This window comes from Peromyscus maniculatus, chromosome 16 (genome assembly GCF_049852395.1).
Source record: "Peromyscus maniculatus bairdii isolate BWxNUB_F1_BW_parent chromosome 16, HU_Pman_BW_mat_3.1, whole genome shotgun sequence".
Classification (NCBI taxonomy): Eukaryota; Metazoa; Chordata; class Mammalia; order Rodentia; family Cricetidae; genus Peromyscus; species Peromyscus maniculatus.
Window position 1 is genome coordinate 14,569,677 of NC_134867.1, and position 16,487 is coordinate 14,586,163.

The 16,487-nt window shown below is 41.3% G+C and overlaps 1 protein-coding gene across 2 annotated transcripts in view; it reads left to right on the forward strand.

Annotated features, from left to right (window-relative positions):
* The window catches only part of Cdc40 (cell division cycle 40), a 54,003-nt gene that overhangs the window by 24,757 nt on the left and 12,759 nt on the right, over positions 1-16,487 (forward strand). For both annotated transcript variants that reach the window (XM_076552410.1, XM_006982784.4), the window contains 6 exons: positions 2,703-2,832; positions 8,860-8,943; positions 10,485-10,624; positions 11,766-11,862; positions 13,898-14,037; positions 14,785-14,859. In XM_076552410.1, the coding sequence (XP_076408525.1) occupies positions 2,703-2,832; positions 8,860-8,943; positions 10,485-10,624; positions 11,766-11,862; positions 13,898-14,037; positions 14,785-14,859 (666 nt within the window). The remainder of the gene's footprint in view (positions 1-2,702; positions 2,833-8,859; positions 8,944-10,484; positions 10,625-11,765; positions 11,863-13,897; positions 14,038-14,784; positions 14,860-16,487) is intronic.

The following is a 16,487-nucleotide window of genomic DNA, read 5'->3' on the forward strand; positions in this document are numbered from 1 at the left end:
GACAAGAACATTTGGCCTCAGGTCGTGTAGCAGAGAAGCTTCTCCATCTCATTAGGGAGGGAAGAGGTGGGGGACCAAGCAGGGGGCCACGGGCAAATGCCCCCCTCTGGAACAGTGGTCCCCAGCCTGTGGGTCGAGTCCCCTTTGAGGGTCCAACAACCCTTTTACAGGGGTCTCATGTCAGATATTTATGATTCAGAACAGTAGCAAAATTACAGTCATGAAGTAGCAATGAAATACTTTTATGATTGGGGAGTTACCACAACATGAGGAACTGTATTAGAGGGTTACAGCATTAGGAAGGTTGAGAACCTTCCTAGAACCTAGAATCTGCCTGTGCCCGGTGACATTCTGCAGCTAGGTCTCACCAGATAAGTTTCCAGAGCCCCCTTGGACTGCCAGCTGGGTGCTAAGGCCCCACACATGAGTTGGGTTTTTTTTTTTTGTTTTTTTTTTTTTGGTGGGGGAGTGGTACCTCATATCCAAACCTTAACACTTAGCTACTAAAACTTGAAAAGAAATACTTGAAATTGCTTTCTACACACACACATGCGCGCGCGCGTACACACTTTTAAAAGGCTACTCAAGACTAAAAGAGTTACATACTCATAGAGACCAGACATCTGGGAAGCATTTCAGTAATGGTTAGAACACAGCCCTGCGGAACAGCATTCTCTGCCCCCTGTTATTTTCTGTCTTTAAGGTAAGCTTCAATAGTTGCTAGTAACCTGGCAGTTAGGGAGGTCTGAAGTGGATGGACCCTCCCCTACCACAGCTTCCTATTATTACTAGAAGATTCTTTGTTGTTGTCCCACCTCATATATATATCAGGTATTTAGAATTTTAAGATTGCTGTGGACATAGCACCATATATGAAATACACTTAGCTTTAGTACATGTGTTTCTGTGTAGAAATCCCTGTTCCTCAATACCTAGGATGGATAGTCTGTAAACAGTGGAGTGAGTGTGATGTGTACAGCCTACTGCACTGTTGACGTCTTCTAGAGTAGTGCTCCTTTTCTAAAGGGAACACCTGTAAGCACTGGGTACTTCATCACACATGCTCAGAGGACCCGGGCAGTGGGGATTTTGGAGTTTTAGATTCCCTCTTCCCTCCAGACGCTGCCATGAGGTGTGTCTGAGTGCATCATAGGAGCACGTAAACATTTTATTATCTCTAATTTGTGGCTGTTTCTGTTCATTGTAATAATTTCATGAATAAATGGCATTGTCAGCAACTTCCAGCAGTCTCTATTGTCTTCCCTGTGGGTCTTCCTGTAGTGATGTATTGTGTACCCTAATAAAATTTACCTGAAGATCAGAGGACAGAACAAGCCACTAGATTAAACATAGAGGCCAGGCAGTGGTGGCACACGGCTTTAATCCCAGCACTAGGAAGGAAGTGAAATGGCTGGGCAGAGAAAGGTAAGGTGTTTTAAGAAGAAATGCAAGTTTTCAGTCTACAGCAATCTTGTAGTGGTTCATTTTTCTCTAATGCAAAGTGTGTGTGTGTGTGTGTGTGTGTGTGTGTGTGTGTGTGTGTGTGTGTAATCTGACAGCTAAATTCATTGTTTTTCATGCATGGTGTAATGATATCTAGAGAAGAAACAGTGCTGGTTAAGGAGGAACAGGAATTGACATTTGTAGCTTTGAAAATGTATCATAGCAAAGATTATTCTAAAGACGGTAACTTGAGATGTTCTAATGTCAAAATATTTCATCAGGAACAATGAGTTTTTCACTGATCAAATAAATACCTCTATGTGCCAGGAGTGATGGAGTGTGCTGGTAGTGCCATCACCCAGGAGGTGAAGGCAGGAAGATAGCTAATGTAAGGCCAGTGTGGGCTCCATGCAGGTTCTAAGCCAGCCTGGGCTGTATTGTGAAACAAAACAAAACAATAATAAAGTCAGAGAAATATTCAATTCGTTCTTCCCTAGGTGTGAACACTCATTTGACGCTTCATAAATACAAGCAAAAATCAAGAACTTTAGAAAGATTGGCAGGAGTTCAAGGGCAGCTTGGGCTACAGAGTGAAACCCTGTATGGATTAAAGGCATGCACCACCACCACCCAGCTCATTATAGACTTCTTTATGTAGGTTGGATTCTCCTGAGGTTTTTTTTTTTTTTTTATAATAGGATTATTTAATAAGGGTTAACACAGAATATCATGGTCCTTCTTCACTGTGGTGATATTTTGTTTGTGCTCTAACAAATAAAGCTTGCCTGGAGATCAGAGTGTGTATTTTCTGTTTGCCAGGCACTGTGTGAATATAGAGGATTCCGAGTCTCTGCCCTTGAAGAACTCATAATTAGTAGAGGGAAAAAAACATGGCTTTTAGAGCAAAAGCTGTATTTCAGTGCTATCATGACAAAAGATCACCCCAAACTCCCAGTTACAATTTAGAAAAATCTACAGTAATTCTCAGTTACCCAGAGAAATGCCTTCAGATTAGACTCCCTGCAGTACGAACATGTAGCTCTTGAGATAAATATCCACACATGGACTTACGTGAGCTGCACTCGTCTCCTATCCCAGGGACTGACAGACAGTGCTAATCAACCATCGCCTAGTTACACTGAACATGTGCGGCTGGTGTGATCCCAGATAGAGAGATCAGTCAGCCCCCATTGTTTAGAGTTGAAAATACGTCATGCAGTAATTTCTGTAACCTTCTTTTCCCTCTCAACACACTGCAGTTTGGACCAGAAAATCCCTTTCGAACACAGCAAATGGCTGCTCCCAGAAATATGCTTTCTGGCTATGCGGAGCCAGCGCACATCAACGACTTCATGTTCGAACAGCAAAGAAGAACGTTTGCCACGTACGGTAAGGTGCTGGTGCATCTTCAGCAGTTGTAAGTTTGGCCTCACTAGAAGCATGAGTACTGTATGCCAATCTCTCATTTTGTTTCTGGCTTTTTCAGTTTAGTCATCTCGAGTTCACCAGAGAGGCAGTGTACCTTCTTACACACACCTCTGCGTACTGAGTGGGAAGTGGCTTTGAATACTGAGCGTTTATTTTAAATCCTCTAAGTTTTTCAGTCCTGAAAATAGTCTGTGGTCCAAAACCAGGATGTTCCTTGTTATTGTTCTTAGTAATGAACATTTGTTATTAATGTCTGTCACATGGAGATTATTATTAAGTTGGTAAATGAAAATATAGTATGAAAAAATATATTCATTATCTTATATATTTATTAACTTTATTCTGTTTCTCAAATCTTATTTCTTATTTTCTCTTAGTTACTAAAGGATGTTAACCAATAGAATAGTAACAGATCCATAGTATAAAATAACTACATTCTCTCAGTGATGGAATTTTTTGAAGTTAACTAGTATTAAAAGTGGTCGTGAAAAGGGTTTGTCCTGTATTATTAGGTCATGTATCACCATGTCAAGGATACAGTCACAGTGAGTACTGTACACCAGCTGGGAATGTAGCTCGGCAATAGGCCACTGCTGAGCATAGAGGCCCTGGGTTTGTCACCTGCAGCGTAACTCAGGCAGTGTTGTTTGTTTTTTACTCTTTTTGGGGGGACCCGCCACCCAGCTCCCAAATAAATTCACACATGGGGGCTTATTATTACTAATGAATTATCCTGTCTACCTTTTGCCTCTGGGCTTTTCCCATTCTTACTTCCATAAATCTTCCTCTTATCTGGGGCTTGCTGCTTGTGTAGCTGGGTGCCTCAACCCTGATGTCCTCCCCTTCTCTGGCTCCTTCTAGATCTCCCTTTCCAGATTTCTCCTTCTATATATTCTCTCTGCCTGCCTGCCCCGCCTATCCTCTCTCCTGCCTTGCTATTGGCCAGTTCTTTATTAGACCATCAGGTGTTTCAGACAGGGACAGTAACACAGCTTCACAGAGTTAAACAAATGCAGCACAAACAAAAGTAACACACCTTAAAGTATTCTACTACAAAGGAGTATGGTGATGTATGCCTGTAATCTTAGTATTTCAAGAAGGACAGGGCCTGGGGATCTGCAGTTCAAGGTCATCCTTGTGTACATCCTGAGTTTAGGTCAACCTGGGCCACATGAGATCCTGTCTCAAAAACAAACAACAATAACAACAAAAAAAAAGACTACATACTACTATAATCACCCTAAAAGATTTCATTCTAGTCCAGTAAAAGGATTACAAATTCACTTGGTACCCTTTGCTTCTATAAGGAGTACATTGTAAGCCTACAGTAATAGGAGATACATTAAAAACAAGTCAGGAGAGATGGGAATATGACTCAGTGAAGAGCACTGGCTGTTCTTCTAGAGGACCTGGGTTCAGTTTCCAGCACCCACATGGTGGCTCACAGTTGTCTGTAATTCTGGTCCCAGGAGATCCAAAGCTCTCTTCTGCCTCTTTAGCACCAGGTACTCACATGGTGTGTAGACATACATGCAGGCAAAACACCCACACACATAAAAAACAAAAACTTAATTTATGAATTTATATATTCTAGCATATACTAAGTCAGACTTAAAGTTTTTGTTTTCATAGATTTTAGAAGGGGGCTATTTTAATAATTTAGATAGCTTAAGTCTCCTTAAAACAAAGCAGGATTAAAAAATAACAATAAATTATGTTTTTATTGACATCTACTTTTCAAGGTTCTTTTTTTTTTCCCGAGACAGGGTTTCTCTGTGTAGCTTTGCGCCTTTCCTGGGACTCACTTGGTAGCCCAGGCTGGCCTCGAACTCACAGAGATCCGCCTGCCTCTGCCTCCCAAGTGCTGGGATTAAAGGCGTGCGCCACCACCGCCCGGCTTCAAGGTTCTTTATAGGAAGAATAAGCATGTACAGCCATTAAGTTTGCTTAGTTTGGAAGGTTTGAACTGGTTTGAAAATAAAGCCATTGTGGTGGCGTACGCCTTAATCCCAGCACTTGGGAGGCAGAGGCAGGTGGATCTCTGTTAGTTCAAGGATAACCTGGTCTGTAGAGCTAGTTCCAGGATAACCAGAGCTATAGAAAGAGACCCTGTCTCGAAGGGGTGGGGGTGGGGGCTTTAAGTTTTGCTTCTCCCTGGAGAAGGCAGTGGGTTAGGTCCAGGGCTGTGCTAGCTAGTTAGAGTGTTTAAGACATAAAAAGTAAACGTGCAGCCTGGAAACCAAGAGAACTGGTAGGTCTGAACCTGACTCTAGGCAGTAACTCCCAGGCTGTGTGCCTCGTCACTTGACCTTTCACTCCTACACAAAGAATAACATAAGGTTTTACATTGCTGCCCCCCATTTGGAAGGTCCTAGAGAAGGGCCTTGCTTACGCCCTGTGCTACTGTTACCTGTGTGAGAACTGAGGAGAAGGCGCATAAATCCAGGTTTACCTGAGTATCCTGTCCTGCTATGAGAGGCCACTGCTGGAGATAGAACAATACCACTCCCGCCATCTCAGTAATGACTTGGTCGGTTTATACTCCATGGTGTGTTTGTTTATGCTTGAGCTAACCTGTGAGAGTCCTTATCAGGGAAACTAGTCATTTACTGTAGCGACTCATTTCCTTACTTTACAGTTCAGCTTTTAGCTCCTAGTGCTGCTATTTCTCCTGGTGCTCTCGTCCCTGGGGTGTGTGTGTGTGTGTGTGTGTGTGTGTGTGTGTGTGTGTGTGTGTGTGTGTGTGTGTGTGAATTCTTTTTTCCTGTTCCGTTTTTTCTCTTGAGTGCCTGGCCTATTTTATTGATGCTCTTATCTTAGGTGGGCGGTCTCCAGGAGGGCTCCTCCCATTGTTTGACTTCTACCCAGAATTTTCTCTTCATCAGTCTTTAGAATGGGAAAGTAGAATTTTAAGTAAATGCCATTAGTTTCATCATAGTCATTATTATCATGCATTTCACTTCAATATTAGTAGCAATTAACATTTTTTAAAATTTAAGTCTGCTAGACTAACTTCTGTAAGAAATCCTTGACGTATTAGATTTCATGTTAGTTCCAGTTTTTAATATTAAAGATGCCTTTTATAGTGCAGTAGTGAATATTCTTACGCTTAAACCTTATACTTCTTTATTATTGTTTTCTTAAATATATTTCCAAAGTAGGTCAAAGACTGTGTTTTTAAACCCGTAGTACATTATCAAATTGCTTTCTGAGAGAATTTCCCCAGCTTATTCTACCATGTGATACATGGAAGGACATGTATGAAAGATTTGCTTTTACCCAGGACCCATGTGATTGATTTTTCTTTTGTTATATGGTAATCAAAATAGTATGTCTCTATTTCAATTTGATTTTTCTGGACTACTAATGAGATTGGAGGGTTTTTTTATATATTTGCAAGTAATCCTTTGTAAATTGTTTATGATATTTTTTGATTAACTTATAATATTTTTATAACCATGAAAGTGTAATAATAAACTTAGTGTTACAACCATTTCAAGTATGACTACCAAAAGGAAAAAAAAAGTAAATGTTAATTTCATTGAAAAGGCAAAATGGAATATAAGCTTCAGAAAGATACATGAGCATACTTTAAAAATCTGCAGTGAAGGTCTATTACTTTTTGAGGTGGATAATAGAAAACTAGTTGAACTGAGATCCTATAGTGTTAGATTCAGATCTTGTCTTGTCACTGGAGACTTCTGGAAGTATGTGTCCCTACATGTTTTAATTTCTCATTTGTGAAAGGGAGATAATGCGACACATTCATCACCTGGGGTGAAAGGAGGCAGCGGGGATGGTAGAAGTAAGATGAAAGATTCTAACACAGAACCTCAGTTCCTTTCCTTGGGACTGGTGAGGTGAGCCGGGGCCGGTGAGGTGAGCTGGGGGCCGGTGAGGTGAGCCGGGGGCCGGTGAGGTGAGCCGGGGACCGGTGAGGTGAGCCGGGGGCGGTGAGGTGAGCCGGGGGCGGTGAGGTGAGCCGGGGAGAGCAGAACAAGGATGACCAGGAACACCCACCCTCTTCCCTGTTCCACCCCTGCAACACCATGCAATGCCATTCATGTAAACATAAATCTCATTTCAGTTACACTTTTGATAAATGTTTACGCTTGAAGTGGACATTTATAAACTTAGACTATTGGTCTGGATTCTGTATGAGACTTATGAAAGTCTCATTAGAAAATTCAGGTACAGGGCTGGAGAATTGGCTCAGTTAAAGGTGAAGGCACAATATTCTGCATATCAAAGGTTACCAACGGCAAGATGTGCTGCATGTAACTGTGGTCTTCAGTGGTCCAACAGAACCCAGGGAAAGAAAGTCTTCCCAAATGCACTCACGTTAGTTTTTCCCAAGACCACTACTAAAATAAATGTTTGGTATCATAAGTCTTCATAATAGTACAGCTTATTCACAGGAGAAAGCCAGATCATCAGTTAGTCTATGGTTCACAATCCTTTTGTGTATCAAAGATTACAAAAGAAGTCTTCTATTATCCCATAATTCAAATAAATTAATATACAAACATTGTGGGTAAGTATTCTCATGGATCTTGAAGCTTCTTTTCCATTGTGAGTTTTCAGTGGAGTTTACTTTTTTCCTATCGGTAGTCATTCTTGAAATGATTGTAACACTAATTTTATCATTATACTCTTAAACCTGAATGAAGCAGCTCATGGCGTTTGAGCCTGTGGTTTCCAAGACTCCAAGCCACTCTTCTGACATCAAGCACTCTCCTGGCTAAGAACATACTTTAATGATGGAAAAGGAAAACTCACTGTGCAGTTGAGCTAATAGCCAGATGGTTGGTTCTATTCTGGTATACTGTAAGGATGATTTGAACTCCTACATCCTTGGCCTGCTTTAAAGTTATACTTCATAACAGATCTTTTTTATGTTTCCCCAAAGAAATTCAGTCTTCAACTGCAAAAATAAAAATAAATGTTAAATCCATCCACTGGTATGTGCCCTTTAGAAAGTGCAGTGGTGCTTTTCGTGGTTGTGGACATGGTTGTAGGCCATAGCATGATCTGGTCGACTCTCTGAATATGCTAGATTACTATGAAGACTAACTTTATCAAACATTTATTGTAATAGCACATCCACTCAAGAAAAATCTAATTTGATTGTGCATGTTCTTTGTTTTCCTTGGTTCCCTTTGACCAGTGAAAACCACAGATACGTGCAGCTGTGTGCCGTGTGTGCACCTGTGTGCCGTGTGTGCCCCTGTGTGCCCTGTGTGCACCTGTGTGCCCTGTGTGCACCTGTGTGCCATGTGTGCACCTGTGTGCCCTGTGTGCTGTGTGTGCACCTGTGTGCCCTGTGTGCTGTGTGTGCACCTGTGTGCCATGTGTGCACCTGTGTGCACCTGTGTGCCATGTGTGCAACTGTGTGCCGTGTATGCACCTGTGTGCAGCTGTGTGCCGTGTGACTGGTTGAAGGATCGTATTCATACACCAGCAGATCGCCTTACGTCTCTTACCACAGAAACGTCAGGAACTGCTTTTAAGAATCACATTTTAAGATTGGAGACTGCCCTTACTTAAGAAGGATATTTTCTAAATAATAGCTGTATCTTCTATATAACTTCTTGTCCTGTCTCTTTTCAGTTTAATAATTAATATTCTAACTGTAATATCCATTATCAAGAAGGAAAGGAAAATACCTTCTGACTTTCTGAACACAGAACGCACCTCCATTTGAAGCTCTGGGAGAATTTGAAACTGCACTTTGAATTCACAGCTAGAAAGGCTCTTGGTACTTCAATGTTTATTAGGTCATCCTCTGAAATAGTGCTTCCTCCAGTCTTGATCCAGCCTGACATGGGGGTCAAGTGTTGTAAATGGAAATGGAACGCAGAGAGGAAGGCCTAATCCTTGGGGACACTCTTTTGTTATCTGGAAAGGAGAATATGAAATAAGTGTTTGCAGACAGTAATAAACGAGTTGTGAAAGGGGAGGTGGTCATTTATACCCCTTTGCTTTCAGGCTATGCACTGGACCCTTCCTTAGATAATCATCAAGTGTCTGCTAAATATATCGGCTCTGTGGAAGAAGCTGAAAAGAATCAAGGTACTGTATTTGGAGCTGGTGATTATAATGGGCGTCTCGCAGTCGTCAGACAGTAGGGAGAACTAGTGTTTTGTGTAGTGCCCGACACCACGTCACCCACTGCAATCATTCTGTTAGTTACTGCCGAGGTAAATGTGGCGATCGGCCTCTGACTGCCAAGCTACACTTATCAGAAAAATTCCATGCTAGGTGTCTGTTGAAATAATTCTTGGCAAAATTACTGTGATCACAGATTTTTAATGTTGTTAAAATATATTTATGTTCCTACTCACTTAGTAGGTATGACAAACATCATAACCTAAACGCCACCCTACTACAAAGCTCATCAGAATATTGGAATCTTAGTTGTAAAATGTGTTCGTTGCATTAGGATAACCCTGTATTACGAAGCTGCCTTCTCTTTGTTTTTTGTTTTTTAGTTTTATTTTAAGATGGGGTTTCTCTGTGTAGTTTTGGTGCCTGTCTTGGAACTCACTCTGTAGACCAGGCTGGCCTCGAACTCAGAGAGATCCAACTGGCTCTGCCTCCCAAGTGCTGGCATTAAAGGCGTGCGCCACCACTGCCTGGCTGTGAAACTGCCTTCTTAGTATGGGCTAATTAGTATTGAAATAGAATTTTAATTTGCTTTGTTGTAACACAGAGCCCAATAGAAACTGCTTTGAGTTCATATAGATGGGCTTTTTTCCCCCAGTTACACCCCTTCACACACACACACACACACACACACACACACACACACACACACACACACAATTAGATTCTTAGCTTGTGACCATGACACTCCAACGTTTCAGATTAGTGGGTGCAAACAGTATGCAGCATTCACCTACTGATGAAATCAAAAACAATCTTTTTAAGGTTGACATTAGAGACCAAGTTGACATCATATGGAATAAATACCAGATTCTGTGAAGCACTGTTCAATTTGTATTGTTGTGTGCACATGAAATAAGAATGAATTATTAAGCATTTACTGTAGTTTAATTCCAGTTTTAAATGATAAATTACAGTTTATTTTGGTTTTCAGAATTGCTGGTATCTTGCTGGGCATGATAGTACATATCTATAATCTCAGTTAAGGCTATCCTGGGCTGTATGAGACCTTGTCTCTGAAAACAAAACAAAAAGTCCATCAATACCTTACCCCAGATCTATCATGAGTCTTTAAAAGCCCAAGACCAACAACCTGGTGGTCCCCGACTGCCTGGGACCTCTCCTGCCAACAGGGGCTGTCCTCCACGCTTCTAAAGCCAGTGGTAATGAACCTCTCTCTAAAACTAAAAACACAAAACCAAAAGAGTCTGTATACCATTGGAAGGTTACATGTCTTTTAAAACCTGTTCCAACTGGAAAAACATCTCAACATCTTTTCCTAGAATGCCGAATTTCTTCTTGTCAGCAAGAGTGGATCTGTATGGCAGATTCAGATAGATTTTGGTTTGGGTTGCTTATTATTACGTTAGCCAAATAAAATCATGATGTTGATATTTCTAAAGAAAGTAGGCTTGCTTACTTACTGTTTATGTTTGTTGTTAATGTAGGTTTAACTGTTTTTGAAACTGGTCAGAAGAAAACAGAAAAGAGGAAAAAGTTCAAAGAAAATGATGCATCTAATATTGATGGTTTCTTGGGACCGTGGGCAAAATATGTGGATGAAAAAGATGTAGCCAAACCTTCAGAAGTAAGCTTTGATGTTTTTCACCGTCAGTTCCAGTGTGTGTTGTCATGTCTGTGTTGATAAATGTGAGATTTCCCTAGAGGACCCGTGACTCATCAAAATTGCTCAGCCTTAGCTGGCTGAGAAAATATAAATTTCTTTGCTTTTCATTGCAGTGTTTGTATTTGCCTTTTTTTTTTTCTGCTGTATTTTGTCCTGTGCTGTTTTGACAAACATAGAAGATGGAACCATTTTTTAATAAAATTCCCTTTAATAATGCTCATAGGTTGCCTGCTTGCTGCCTTCCCATACCTGACAGATTGTTACTACAGAGTCAGCCTTGCTTCATTCTGGAATTGGTGGGGGCTGTACTTACTAATTTATTTTTCAATCTTAAGTTTTATCTACGTTATTTTTAAAAGACTCCTGGGAAGTTTATAAAGTAAAACTACAGAATTCTTCCCCACCTCTCACCTCTTCCCCACTGTCTCCGAGAGCTGGGCTCTGTTCTAGGTTGTGGAACACAGTGATGGGCCAAATCAAGACACTGTTGTCCTTAGGAAGCTTGTACTCCGGCTGGCTGCTTACATCTGTGTGACTTAATGCATGTGCATGCTAGCCTCTGACTTTAGATGTCAGGTCTTGACTTGTTTATTGTAGATATGGATTGGCTATTTCCCTTTCTTCCTCTTCCCAGCTCTCCCCAAAAAGGTTGATCTTAAATCTGTGGTTGTTGCTTAGGTCCTCGTGACGACACGAAAGCAATTCACTGAAAACAGTGCTGGTTTCGAAAACTCCGTATCCGCTTTGATACCGGATTTCCGATGGCTTGGCTCCTCATTTGCATAATTATCGTAACACATGAAACGTATTTCTAGGTGTTCCAGGAGTGTGAACTACACACACACACACACACACACACACACACACACACACACACATACATACACAAACATAATCAGCTTAAAAAAAATGCCGGGCATGTGTTTAATGTCGTCATCTTGTGATCTGTATAGGAGATAATCCATCTCTGGTTGTGAAGAGTTGTCATTGCTGTCCTAGGAGACCTATTTGTAAGCCTCATTTTAGAGAGTATGTGACCCAGCAGTGGGCATGATGAGATTTCCAGACATTCATTTTAAAGTTCACATCTTTGTTTCCTTAGGAAGAGCAAAAGGAGTTGGATGAAATCACAGCAAAGAGGCAGAAAAAAGGCAAACAGGAAGAGGAGAGACCTGGGGAGGAGAAGACAATCTTACATGGTAACACAGTTTTCACATCTTTACTGTTAAGAAAATCTATGGTGTTCATTTCCGTTCCATATAATACCAGTTGTTCTTACTGTCGGCTGATATTATGTGACCATTATATCAAGGACAATTTGCATGCTACAGAAATCACCATAGACTTTTTATGCTACTAAAAGGGGAAATGCAGTATGATTAAAAGTAAGCACAGATAATTTCTGTATAAGTATCAGTGGCTATTTTAAAAAAGAGTAAAAAGAAGCTTGAATGGTCCATAAGTTCTTTCCTTACGTGTATCAATCATTTAATTTCATTTTTAACCCAAGCCAAATAAATGTTCATGGATCATGTATCACATTTCGCTCTCACAGAATAAACTGTTTTCCATAGGAGTAGATTTGAGATTACTAGACTTTTAAATTACTATAATGTACCGTTCATTAAGAATTAGTTACAGTGAGGGAATCCGTCGTGGTGACCAGCTCAGAGAATGATTCAGCCCTGGTCATGCTGCTTTGTCACATGGAGTACTTAGGTTTCAGGAGGCCACATTTAGCCTCTGTCTAAGGAGTCTGGCGGTGCTGTGGGCTTATGCCATGAGCACCATAAGCAGTAGCCGGCAGTGTTACCCAATACCTAACCTGTACCAGGCAAGCTGCCACGTTCTGTAGGTACTCTGTTATTTCAGTCGGCTGCTTAGATTTTTTTCTACCTGAGAAATACCTCTGTGACCCTTGCTGTACCTAGTAGATGTGTAAAACTAGCATACAAATTAAACAGTTACCTGATAATGAATTAAAGGAATTTTTTAATTTTGGTATATAAATTTTACTATTCTTTCAAGATGAAAACAAGTTTTCATACTAATGAAATCAATGTTCTCATTTATTTTTACATAAATAAATCTTGGTTGAATATTTGATACTGCAGGAGGTTGAGGGCATTTTAATTTTAATTTTTCAGACTTGGTCAATATTTTGACTTTATAGTCATCAATGCTGAGAACACCGCTTCACATGAATACATAGTATAAGATGGCAGATGAATATTTAGGGCCATTTCAGAAATGGTTGGAAATTCTGTCCTAATTCTAAGCCAGAAGTCATTTAGTAATTTTCAATGAAGCTCAAACCAACCACTCAAATAGCAGCGTTTTAAACCAAACAAACGTGGTCCAAAGGTATACTAGTTGGATACATACATGCTAAGGATGATGATAGGAAAATTGAATGTCTCTGTTTTCCAAGTTGAAGCATTATGTGTCTGGAATGGCACAGAGCTCTGTACAGTAAAAACACCACAGTTTAGAGCATCCGTCGTCTTAGAGCTGAGCGGAGAGTTCTGTAAGCAGCGCTGACATTACAGGAGTGACAGCGTGCACAGTTCAGAGTGCACGTGGTGAATGTTCAAGACTTCCGGGAACTGCTGGGCCTGCACAGTGCAGCTCCGAGAAGCTCTGCTGGAAACCCCGTAGATTCCTTATGCATTTGATTAGAAATTCACGTTGGGCTGAGGCCATGCAAGCTGTGGTCTAAGCCGCCCCTGTACCTTTTCTTGTAAAGTTTGCAGTGAAAATGGAGAAAGGCAGATGTAATGGAAGCAGAAAGGTAAAGTGGGAAGACGGGAAAAGGAGAGCTAATACTTGTTGTTTGTTAACTTCTGTCTTGGCCTGTTCCGCCTCCAGCTCTTTAACAGTGACGCGAAAGACCTAACTATTATCTTTTCATCCCTCATTGTATTGTGTTGTTGTGGAGCCTTTATTTATTACTGACGTGTAGCTGAGTGAGAGAACTGTAGGTCCTATTAGAGGTCTCATACCTCTTGGGTGTTTCAGAATTCTAAAATACTACCTGTCATTGTAATGATAGCAAGGTCCCAGGAGCTTCATTTTAGCCAACCCATGATCTTAGCATTTAGCATCATCGACATGTTATTACCTCAGTCTCAGGATGGACACTAGACCTATGCATTTGTTACTGCTTTAAGAATGTGATTTCAACATCTCTGGCTTGTGTTTATTGATGGCTTTCTTTTGACTTTTTGTTTTCAGTTAAAGAAATGTATGACTATCAAGGCAGGTCCTATCTTCACATACCTCAGGATGTTGGTGTTAATCTACGGTCGTCTGTGCCACCTGAAAAATGCTATCTTCCTAAAAAACAAATTCATGTGTGGTCTGGACACACAAAGGTAAGGCAAGCCGGTGTGAAACCTCAGCTGTTAATACAGGCCCGTCGAGACAGAAGAGGAGCATCAAATTCAGGGCAAATGCGAGACAGGCTTTGGAGCGTCCCACATGGAGCGGTCACTCAGCGGTCTTCAAGGCTGTCCGGGTTGCTCATGACTTAAGCTTTGTGGGTCAGTGTCCATCCTCCAGACTGTTGCTTGTTCCTCCCCCACAAGTACCTGCTGCCATCTGCTTTTGCTTGGCACCACACGGAGGTAGTGGGCAGATGGCACCGAGTCTCTGCTCAGCCTCAGGAATGCGGCTTTGCTCCTGGGCCTGTTACACACCAGAGGGGAATGCTCCTTGCTCTCTAATCCAAGACAGTGTTTTGTACTTTAAATGATCTTATTTACATGATTTTAAAATAATGCAAAGGGAGATATTTGCAGACTTCGGAGGCTGGTGTTCTTTGTCTTCTGCAGTGTCCAGCTGTTGGTTTCCAGATCTTTGCCAACAACAGGGAAGCACAGAGAAGAAGGGCAAGAAGTGGGGCATGTAGCAGGTTGCCTGGCTCAGCATAAGGAAGTGAAAGTTTAAAGTTTAAAATAAAAGGCCTCTGAGAGCTTAGTGTCGCGATACGGCCTCTTGGAGCACCGATAAAGGCTATTCCAGAACACGATGCTTTGAATCAAGAAAAATAGCAAATTGGGTCGCTTGCAACATACTGTCTTTTTTAATGCTTCGGGCAATAATGAGGTGCCTTTTTCCAGGGTGTCAGTGCGGTCAGGCTGTTCCCTCTTTCTGGACATTTGTTGCTGTCTTGTTCCATGGACTGTAAAATTAAGGTGAGTTCAGGAACCCAGGGAGTGCTGCAGAGCCAGGGTTTGGTTAAGGCTGTTGGAATAATCATAAATAAATTTGGGGTTGTTAGGCAATTAGAGACTAATTGTTTTCTGTTAAGCCCTACGTATGTAGCTGTTTATGGACTGTGTCCAGACTCGTAGATTCACATATGGCTCTGTGGTCCAATTGGCTGGACTCTTTTTAAAGCTCAGACGACTGATTAGGATGTAATCCAATCACTTTGGCATTGGGCACATAAATATTGAATCAGGAATAATGCATTTTTTATCGAGGTTATGGATATGTAACTGAGTTTGTTTGTTCCTCAGACTGACTGAGGAAGGAGAGATATGTGATGGACCCCATGTCCAGAGAGCAGACAGTGTAATTTATCCTTTTCTGGTGGACACTTGGACACCACCTGGCAGCAGTGCCCTCCTCAGCCCTCTCCCACTCGGTGTTCTCAGGAAGGTCCATCTTAACCCTCTTCCCAGCTCCAGAGGGTAGCAGGAAAAGCGAGCTGTCAACTCTTGTCTACACGAATATGAAGAAAATTTGTTTGAAACCCTAAGCTTTAAAGAATAGCTGATACCTTTGTGTCTCTTTTGTGTCCAGATCATTATGGTGGTTCAGTAAATACAACTGTGTAGCAGTCCTGTGGCTCAGAGAGTCAAACTGTTAAGAATCTGTCCTTCTCAAATAGTGATAAGTATTCTCAGTATATAAAGCCACTGTGTTTGATGGGAGCGGCCCTTTAGGCATTTGTCTGTAATGGAAACACTTGGTCTCTGATTAAAACAGTTTCTCAGAATACCCCTAATTTTCTTTAACTTCCATTGAGATTGCGCTCTTCCCTTGGATCAAGAAACAAAACATAAAATTGAATCTAGCTGCCGCCTGTAGACTTTTAGTAGTTACAGCCATGCCCCAGGCCGGCACAGGCCTGTGTTCCAGCTTCAGTGGAAGCATACCTGAGCAGGAAGGCCAGGGGAGGGGAGGGGCTTGGGAGAGTGGAGTGGGCTTGGGAGGGTGAACAGAGCAAAGCAGCGTGATGAGTGCTGGAGCCCGCAGCAGCGCTGTGGTTGCCAGAGCATGAAATATACGAGGAAAAAGAAATCATTGCAGTCCCAGGCAAAGGGAGCAGGTCCCGGAAGTCCTTGTCTGGCGTGTACAGGACCTGGGGCTTCCGTCTGCTTGGCATTAGGTGGCCAGAAAACGCTTTCTGTCTTAGAGCACCAGCAACATTGGGGAATCTGAGGTAGACAAGAGTGATGCTAGTTTTGAAGGCTTTGTGTTTATCTGTTTTGAATATGATGAGAATTAGGAGCCACAGATGATAATTTCATGTAGATTCTATGTGTTACTTCAGAAAAGTATTTTTAAAACACTTTTCCATACTAAAATGGTACATAACAGCAGTCCTAAAAGCACTTAATTCCTTTAAAATTAGTTTATAATGTTACAAAAGTGAAAACTATTTCTCATAGAAAAATACACAATATATAGAAAAAACAGTAAGAACATAAAAATTCCCAGATAAACTCCATATATAGGTAAATCCTCTTGATACTTTGATGTGAAAACCTCTTCAAGTATAAAGAATATGTGTGTATATATCTGTGTCCCAAAA